The 9,793-nt window shown below is 50.8% G+C and overlaps 1 protein-coding gene across 1 annotated transcript in view; it reads right to left on the bottom strand.

The window, feature by feature from the left end:
• Positions 1 to 3,857: 3,857 nt before the first annotated feature.
• GLIS3 (GLIS family zinc finger 3) overlaps positions 3,858 to 9,793 on the bottom strand; it is a 447,070-nt gene continuing 441,134 nt past the window's right edge. The window contains exons 10-11 of the mRNA XM_043565257.1: positions 8,970 to 9,152; positions 3,858 to 8,125 (exon numbers count right to left, since the gene is read on the bottom strand). Coding sequence (XP_043421192.1) covers positions 7,989 to 8,125; positions 8,970 to 9,152 — 320 coding nt within the window. The 3' untranslated portion in view covers positions 3,858 to 7,988. The remainder of the gene's footprint in view (positions 8,126 to 8,969; positions 9,153 to 9,793) is intronic.

The following is a 9,793-nucleotide window of genomic DNA, read 5'->3' as shown; positions in this document are numbered from 1 at the left end:
TGTGGGGGTACGTCAGAACTTCCTTCCTAAGGCTGAATAATATTCCGTTGTGTGTATAGGCCACACTTTGTTCATCCATCTGCTAGTTGATGGGTATTTGTGTTGCTCCTACATTTTGGCTACTGTGAGTAAGGCTCACAGTAGGAACTGTGGTGGGTCAATATCTGTTTTTCGTCTGTTTTCAATTGAGTATAATAGTGGAATTTCTGTATCACGTGGTAGGTGTATTTTTAAGTTTTTGAGGGCCTACCCAACTGTTTTCCATGAGGCTAAAAGGTACTCCGTGGTCCATAGACTTCATACTCCAGCTCTTTCTTTTTTTTTTTTAATTTTTTTTTTTCAACGTTTATTTATTTTTGGAACAGAGACAGAGCATGAACGGGGGAGGGGCAGAGAGAGAGGGAGACACAGAATCGGAAACAGGCTCCAGGCTCTGAGCCATCAGCCCAGAGCCCGACGCGGGGCTCGAACTCACGGACCGTGAGATCGTGACCTGGCTGAAGTCGGGCGCTTAACCGACTGCGCCACCCAGGCGCCCCCCTCCAGCTCTTTCTTGAAGAGCCACAATGTACTTCTTACTAGCAGAGTAAAGGCTCTGACAGGTCCTGAAGTAAAGAAATCTGAGTAACCTACACCCACCGTTCTCCTAACCAATTTGACCTTTCTTTGCAGAACATACCATCGTCTGCTGGTTTGGGAAACAGTTCTCTGAGCTCAGCAGGCGGACATAGTAAGAGCTGGGGCTCAGGGCCAGTGCAGAATCAATCAGAGCCCAGAGACAGCGTCCCCTCCAACTCTCTAGCTGGCCTATTGGGCCACCCTGGCAAGTTCGCTTCCTTCTCCTGGGGCTCTGCACGTGCTCCATTGTCTGCCTGGTCCACCTTTCCTCTGCTTCTCTGCTTCTTGGAGATGAAGCTGGCCTTTAGGACTAGCTCAGGTACCCACTCTTCTGCTTAGCTCTTATGAAACTGTGTTGCCCTCTTAAAGGGCTGCCGCCTCCACTATACCGAGGGTCACATTTAGTTTGCAAAAACCACCACGTGGGGAGCTTATTAAAAACGCAGACGTCTCCATCTCACCCCCAAAATTCCAACTCAGTAGCTCCGGGGTGTGCATTTTTAACAAGCACCCCAGGCAATGTTCTTGGGCAGATGATTCTTGGAATGCCCCTGTTGTTAGCTCTGTGAGGCTAGGAACCACTTCTGCTTCTGTTTCTTGTACACAACGAGTGTTTCAATGAGCGAAGGAAGGAGCGTGTGCATACGTGCATGGATCAAACAGCCTCTGTCTCCTCTTCCGTAAAAGAAGTTGGAAGAGATGTTCTCTAAGCTGTCTCTTCGTTCAACTTCTCTTTATAAAGTTCAGGTTATTTTGGCCCCAAGACACTTTATCAGAACCATACACAGCACACAAGCCCAAGCACATGGAACCACCCGGGAGACCCGGTGTAGAGGCCTCAGTCTGAGCGAATATTTAGCAAATGACCCAGGACTCACAGTAATCGTAGTTTTGAAACTGTCGACTTTAGCCTAAGCTAGGGATCCAAAGAACGGCAGGTGCTTCTGCCCCTGTGAATTCAGCCTCACTCTCCCTAAGGGCAAGTAGCTGAGAGGCAGCATTGGCAGAGCTGAGAACTCCTTAAGTGTGAGGGCTGGGGGGAGGCACATGGGGAACCAGGGCCCGTGGCGGGTGCTGGGTGCTGAGTAGCCTCCTTGCTGCTTATAGGGGGCACAGACCATTAGTCTTGGCGGGGCCCCCGAGCCGAAAGAATGCTCCCACCATTTTTCGGTGGAGCCTTTGGACGTAAAACCCCGACTCTCCTCTCCCTGTGGACGCTGGAGGTTTTGAGAGGCAGCTCTAGCTTCTCGTAAGAACTACAGCCTGAGAAAAATGAAGTCTCCCGTTGCTTCTAACCCCTCAGCGTTTCAGAGGAAAAGGTTAGGCTAGGACTGCCAACATCCAGCAAATATTTGGTTAGCTTGGAGAGAATGGGTACTCGTTTTCCAATTCCCACAGACTTCTGTGTGCCCAGTTCCTTTTATTAAAAACTTCAAATCCAGAGATAAAGTCGAATGGCGCTCCAAGCTCCAAGCATTCATCTGTATCCCGGGGAGCAGGACCCAGAATCTAAACAAAGAAATCTTAATCAATAGAACTCATGAATTTCCTCCAGGAACAGGACCCCACGTAGCGGAAGGATCAGCAGAGGGTCCTAATTGTGGTTTTCTTTGCGTTGATGTTTACGGGAAATGCTGGAGGACACTCCTTCGGTCGACTAGGGTCAGCAAGCTACGGCCCACGGGACATCCTGCCCGCTGCCTTTTTTGTATGTTTTTTGTACAGCCTGTGAATTAAGAATCTTTTTTTAATTTTTTTTTCATTTTTAAATAGTTGAAATAAATCGAAAGAAGAAAAACATTTCGTGACATCTGAAAGTTGTGTGAAATTCAAATTTGTGTCCATAAATACAGTTTTATTAGAACACTGCCACACCCATTCCTTGGCGTGTCGCCTGTGGCTGCTTTCGAGTGACGGGATTGAGGAGTGGACACCGAGCCCATTATCTAAAATACGTACTATCTGGCCATTTCCAGAAAAAGTGTGCGTACCCCTGGGGTCGGGGAAGCAAGACCTGGCTATCAGTAGTATTTGTGCTAAAGGCTATGAAACACATACACACAGGTGAAGAATTATAAAGCAGGCACCTGTTTACCCTAACAAGAGGGTCAGGAAATGAAACACTGCCGGTCAGCACCCCAGGAGTCCTCTGTGTGTCCTTTCTTCCCGATCAAAGTTCATCAGTATCTGGACCTTTGTGAGAATATCTTCCGCGTTGTTCTTGTATATTTCCACCACCTCAGGCTTGTAAATGAATCACGCGTGTTTTCAAACTCGTTATAATAGAACACTATCCCTCTTTTTTGTTGTTGTCTTGCTTCTTTCCATTTAGCGAAGCTCATCTATTCATTTGACCGTTGATGGACAGTTGGGGCATTTCCAGCTCGGGGCTATTGTGAATAGCACTGCTATGAACATCGTGTATCCGAACCATCGCTGACTTATGCAAGAGTCTCTCCCTCGAGAGGAGTGGGATTGTTGGATCGCGGGTTATGTGTACCTTCAGCTCTACCCGTTAATGCCAAACTGTTCCCCAAAGAGACCGGAGCAAATCGCGCTCCCACCAGCCGCCTCCTTACTTAAGGAGCACGGAAACTCTCTGAGTCTTGTCAGCCGGCACTATTTGATCTTCAAACCCTGAACCACAGTCCCCTGGAGAGCCAGACAGGGTGCGTGAGAGCCATTATCCCTTCTGCCCTGCACCTCGTGTCTTACAAATGTAGCAAGAAAAATGGTCAAATTTTCCAAGAGTGACCCTGGAGGGAACATGAACTCTTTTAGGTCTTGGCTATACAGGTCAGCCAGGGTGAGAATGCCCTGATCACCCTCCCCTCTCCCTCCCTAACCGCTCCCACTCCCGTGATGGGCGCTAAGGAAGGAGGCTCATCACAGCCCAGGGGTCAGGTGCTCTCCCAAAGCCTGTGGAGTGGGCGGGCGGGGTGGGAGCAGGGAACGGTAACTGCCCCTTCCTCCTCTGGGAGACGGGAGGACTTCGAAGGTCGGGGCGTCAGCTCCCGGGAGGCAGATGCTTTTGTCTTTTTCTGCAGGGTTTTAGGAAGACTGGGCAGCCAAGGCCTAATCCCCAGCGGCCAGCGCGCCGTAACCCCCTCACCTGAGGGACCAAGCACTTAGCGGCCTTTCCGAGGCCTGATGTAGCTTCACACTGAACGGGCACCAGTAAGCCCCAAGCCCCAGCGCATTTATCCAGTTCGGGAAGTGGATTAATAGAATAACCAATAAAACATGTATAAAAGCTTTAATTAAATCTGATGAAATAAAACTTCATGTTTTATTTATGGACACTCCCAACATGTAAAGGATTCAGGGACACATCATTTTTACTGCCATTTCGTCCTCGTATCTATAATTAAATCCAGGCTGCAGCTCTGGGCCAGAGCAAGGCGGCATTTTAAAGCCGGCCTTGGACCGGCCCTCCCCCACCCCCATCTGCTTTTCATTAGAATTACCATCCCCATAAAGGAAGGAGGCTTGCGGCAAAACAAAACAATAAAACAAACAAACAAACAAAACGGCTGTTGCCATTGTGTTGTGAAAGGGCATGCCGAAGGCAGATCGCAGGCAGGTGGGTGTCCTATTTCCAGTTTTATTCGGTACCAAGTGCACGATCCCTTCATTCTACTTTTGACATAAAAAAAAAAAAAAAGGACTTCATGAAACAAGACAAAATAACTTACGATTATACGAAACATAACTGTGACAAATCACAAAACTATACATATTAATAGAAAAAAAGTGTACCTAATTCTTTAAAAGATTTATGACAATAAGCACCAGATGTGTGCCCCTAAAGTAAAATCGGCCCCATATCCAGTTTGATAGACGCAGTTCATTTCTCTACGTGAGTGTATATAACTATGTACAAGAGTCTGTGTGATTTATGGAAAACAGATTTCCACTCCCCCCCCCCCAAAGTGCTTTATGTCAGCAACATTACACAGGATGTTCTGCTGTCTGTACAAAATAAATCTTTTCTTCTTCTTCTTCTTTTTTTTTTTTTTGCTTTATCCATTGCAAAAAAAAAAAAAAAAAAGGTAACCGCAGAAATTCCACACCACCAACAAAAAGTGCCATTAAAAATGCTGCTATAAAATGACATGGTCAAAACAGACAAATAAAATAGCAAATAACTGAATTGGACATTTACAGTCACTATTCCCAATACTTCAAGACAACTGGAAAGTCCAGGTTCTGGGACAGACAGGGGAGTTGAACGTTTACCTCTGCTCGAGTACACTAATGTGCTCGACAGCTGGTAAGTGAAACACGACAGAACCACACCACCCCTGTTCTATCAGGGGGTCCCCTGAAGGCCTTCTGTCCACTTCGAGTCACCTGTGCAATTTGGGGGAGACGTGGTTAAAGGGAGACACCCCACAGGACCAGCAAATACTTAAATAATATTTAACGGCCGATCAGAGGCTAAATTACAACTGACATTTTGAAATGGTCCCTTTAGGGAATTAAGACAAGGCAGCAAATGAAATGTCTCTAAGCAGACTGATTTTTTTTTTTTTAATGTAATAGGATAATTGGCTTTGCGCTGTGTGTATTTCAGCAGTTTTTTTCAAAACAGGGGAATGACAATCTCTGCTCAGATGTTGATGAAAATGGTTACAATATCGAGACTAAAAAGGCCAGGAAATGGAAGGGAGTGAGTTTCTCGAAGTTTCTACTCTCACTGCTACAGACATGATGATGAATGCAGATATATATCTGGCACGACACTGGAAGCAAGCAAGGGGCAGATTTTAAGGTCAGGGGAGACTCTGGACTCTAAGGACAGCCTGTGCCGTCTATAAGGAACCCGAATGTGTCGCGCCCTGAGGCCCCGACTCCAACCCGCAGCCCTTGGGATACGCTTGACGGGTATGTGAGGGGGCAGCTGACCTCGCGGGTCGCACTTGACTCTGCTTCCCGTGCGATCCCTCTGCTAACACCAAGGTCCCTTGGTGGGGGGGGGCGGGGGGGGGGACTGGCTTCCATCCTGCTGAGGGAGGAGGCCCTGAGGTGCTGCTGCTGTCCCCTCCCCCCACAAGCAGCGACAGGGCCACCGTGAGGCCGGGCTAACACCAGAGGCGGGCACAGGGGCATGTCCCCCAGGCAAAGAGGACGATGACACCCAGGGGTTTGTGAGGTTCAGCCTCTGGCTTCGCCTTCCTTCCCTCCCTCCCCGTAAATCATGTAAAAGCCGCGAGGCACGGAGGCATCACTGCATTAACCCTGCTTTTTGTCAGCTTCTCCCTCCCTCATCTCACACACGAAGAACTTTCTGAGTTCCCCACGCAGGCCTCAGCGTTCGAGAATGGCCGCGCTGCCTCCCTAAAGACACCGGATCTCTACCTTCCTTTGCAGAGTGTGACAAAGGACACGCAAGGGATGGCAGGTAGCACGCATGTGTCCTCCTTTAGGCCAAGTGACCTAACCCACAAAGTCTGCAGGGGGGGAGGCCCGAGGGCTCATCTGGAAGGGAAGCCTTTCAGAAAGCAGCGCAGATTTTTGTCAAGTGGGTAACTCGGCCCTCTCGCGGGCCTGGCCTTTCTCAGATCGGAGCTCAGCGGTCGGCGGACCTCGCCCACCGTAAAAGCGACCCCACACGCGGCTCTTTAGTCCCCTCTCTCCGTGACGTGTTGGGATCCGGTCCGCATCAAGCAACATGTGAGCGACTGCCGAGCCCGACTGGAAGGACCTGTCTGTCTGGATACAAACTGTCCGGGGACGCCCAGCTGGTTAACCCTTCTCGAAGACCGTAACGATCCCAGTTGGACAAACCACATTGTTTCATTTGTGTTCAGAACCCATTCTTAAGGACAGAGAAAAGAAACGTTGAAACGCGGTAGTTCTGGAACGCCAGAGTTTACCAGGGGGTCTCTGGGGGGTGGCTAATTTTTACGGCCTTACGCGCACGACTTAAGATCTTTTTGAATAGCTTTGTAAACGCATCACAGAAAGTGGCTTCCTATTCAGGTTTGCTATCAAATGACCAAGAGCTCTGTGGAAATTCCAGGCTAGAGTTACAGGACAAAAGCGAACATCTGCTGCCCCAGCCTTCCCTCTACCTGCTCCCTGGGAAGACCTTGCCAAGGGTGCTCAGGCAGTGGCGGTGGGCGAGCGGGAACAGAGAAGAAGGTGACAAGAGCGAGGAGGGAGAGGACAGTACGGGGGAGGGACAGACGGAGGAGTGGACATCCTAACGGAGGCGAGCGGAGGCTGTGCAAAATAACTGGACATCAGGCACCTCTCGTGTGGTTTTTTGAGAGAGCCCAGGATCTCAACTCGGCGTGTCCCTGTTCCACATCTTCTAGCACGATCTGGGCGCGGCACTCCCCGCGCGGAGGCGAAGCGTCAACGAGTCAAGTGATCTTTTCCACTGAACAAGGTCTTCGAGGTGGAGTCGCCTCACGCGGTCAGCCCACCGGGGTTTCTGCTACGGCACTGGGAAGGGGTCGGGCCCACCCACTTCCCGCCGGTGCCTTTCGCTCAATGCAAAACTACGACTCTGGGGGGGCTCCCAGGCACTGCGAGGTGGGACCAGGAGGGGCCACGGGCTGTGGCTAAAATGGATGTCGCTGGGGTGATTAAGATAACTATTTCCATCCAAAGAACAGACCTCTAAATATTTTTCTTCCTTTAAAAGTAGATGTAAATAACAAGTCTTTAGCATAAAAGAACTAAGATAAGTTGCTGGAATATAAAACAGGTTGTAGTGCCTTTTAAGGGACTGTGCTTGATAGAACCTCATTTTGCTTCTGGAGAAATACTGAAAAGCGACTGGTTAGCACGGGGACGGGAAGAGCAGAGAGGCACCAGCTCGCCGGGGTGCCAGGCCGGTGCAGTGCCAGGATGGGGGGCGGGGGGCTCCTCCGCGGGCTGAGCCCAAGCGGTGCTTTGGATGCAGATTTCCCTCATCGGGTCCTGCCGGAGCCAGTGGGGAGGATGCGTACGGGGCGAGGCAGTTCTCTGTGCTTCTGGAAACTTGGGTTTTCCTTCCCTACTTGGAGTTCTGTGCGAGGGTGGTCCCCGAACTACACTTTGACGTGTGCGTCATTTCACTGGTGTCCTTTGAGAGTGGACAGCTGGAAGGAACAGGTGTCCGGTAGAGTGCCTCTAAATTCCCTTTGAAGAGACAGTCCTGCGGGCCACCAGCAAATCCAGACAGAGCAGCAACCACACGCAGCCCTGGGACGGCCGGCCCCGACCAGTCCCGCCTTCCAGAGGCACGCCTGGGACTTTGCAGGTTCCACGGAAGCGGCTGGCATCCTCTTCGTGCAGTCAGTGAGGGCGTGAGAGTACAAGGTGGCGAGCGACGAAAAGGTGCCGGATGCCAGTGGTAGTGGAGGCCAGGGGAGCTTTTAGCCTTCGGTATAGACAGAGGAGAGCTGGCTAGGACAGCGGTCCACAGCGCTGATCTGCAAGAACGTGGCGTCTTCAGGCCCGCCACGCACAGAGTCCCCGAAGAGGCCGGGGGACCCCGACGGCAAATCATACACTGGAAGAGAAGGAGAAAGAAGTCAGCGGTCCCGCCTGTCTATACCCACCGTGTGTGCCCTACGGCCAGTGCTGAGTGGGGGCCCAGGGTTAGGACCTTCAACGGCTCTCTGTCCCCGGGGCCCTCAGTGGGGAAGGAGGCTGACGGACTTGCAGGCCTACGGTCAAGGTAAGTCTGGGCAGGAACGGTCAAGGTAAGTCTTGGCAGAAAATACGGGCTGAGTGCAAATAAAAGTCAAGTGTTCAAGGGAAGGGTGAGGGTGGCCTGAGAAAGGAGATGACTGCAGTTGAGCCATAAAGAAAGATGGAATTCTCACAGAGGGAGAGGTAAAGAAAGAACATTCTAGAAGGAGGAAACAGAGCACAAAGATGGAGAGCGAGGGGCTGTGGGGCCACGTGCACGGGCAGCGCACGTGGGGAGACAGGTGTGAAGTGAGGCCTGGAGCGTCTGACCAGGCCTATCTCGTGGGGGCTTTGACTGCCTCACCAAGGAGAAGACTTTATCCTTTAGGCAACTGGAGGCTAAGGTATTCGAGGAGGAAAGGGGCTTATTCTGTCCTTCATTTTTGGAAGGCAATGCTCACGGTGGTGCAGAGGGAAGAATGGTAAAGGTAGAGTTGACACAGGGAACACGCTGGAAGGCTACAGCTGTTGTCACAGCCCGGGAGGGACACTGTGGCCCCTGAACCAGGGTGGTGGAGGTGGGCCTGGAGAGGAGCATGAAGGTGCGAGATACGACAGGGGCGGATTCAACGGGATTTGCTGCGGTCACGTGCGGGGTCAAGTCTAGTCCCGGTCTCACCTGCTAGTCTGCCGGGGTTTCTAAGTGACAGTCATCAACATACCTGCAATGCCCGAGTGAGCCGAGAAGGCCCTGTGGAACACGTCAAAGCCAGCCTGCCCCATGGGCGTGGGGGCCAGGCAGTCCTCGAAGGAAGGCACCACACTGCACGAGCTGCTGGGCAGCACGGCTCTCTGGGGGTCCGGGTACTGTGGGGGGCAGAAGGTCTGGAGCTGCCCATAAAATCCTGAAATACAAATATGGCAGTGATCTACCGCAGAAGGCCGTTCCAAACACCACCCCGGCACAGCCAGACCCTTGCTCAGCCTGGCTTCATGCGACAAAATGCCTTTAACTCTTAAGCCCACCTGTAAAATCTTGTAAGCGAGCCTCCGAAATGCACTATTTCCGCAGAAGCTCTTCTACCTTCAGGGGCCAACAAAGCTTGTTGGCTTCTGACATTTTTACCTCCTGCTCCAAGACTGGAAGCTGAACGAAGGGCTCCTTACCTTCCCCAGATGCTCTACAGAGTCCTGGAGACCGCGAACCTGACCTTCACAGAACGTGCCTACCCAGACCCTCCCACCACATTTGGGTACATCGTCATCACCTCCTTTACCTTACATTCTGTTCTGCTTTTCACATTTGGTAAAGCCTGAAGCATGCTCTTAACAAGGCCCTTGTTTTCTTACAAAGAAAAAAAGCAAAATCGATCTGTCCATCCATCTGTCCTTCTAACGGATACGTTCAAACTCCTTTATAACTTTTTCACTATGTTGAATAGGTATGGGGTACCCATAGGACGGAATGTGCTAGAATATATTACTGTTGTTGATCTTTGCGGTAAATGGGAAAACTGGAAGTGAAGACACAATGTAATGAAGAAAT

This window comes from Prionailurus bengalensis, chromosome D4 (genome assembly GCF_016509475.1).
Source record: "Prionailurus bengalensis isolate Pbe53 chromosome D4, Fcat_Pben_1.1_paternal_pri, whole genome shotgun sequence".
Classification (NCBI taxonomy): Eukaryota; Metazoa; Chordata; class Mammalia; order Carnivora; family Felidae; genus Prionailurus; species Prionailurus bengalensis.
The sequence above is the reverse complement of the archived record's forward strand: the minus strand, read 5'-3'. Positions and strand labels throughout refer to the sequence as shown.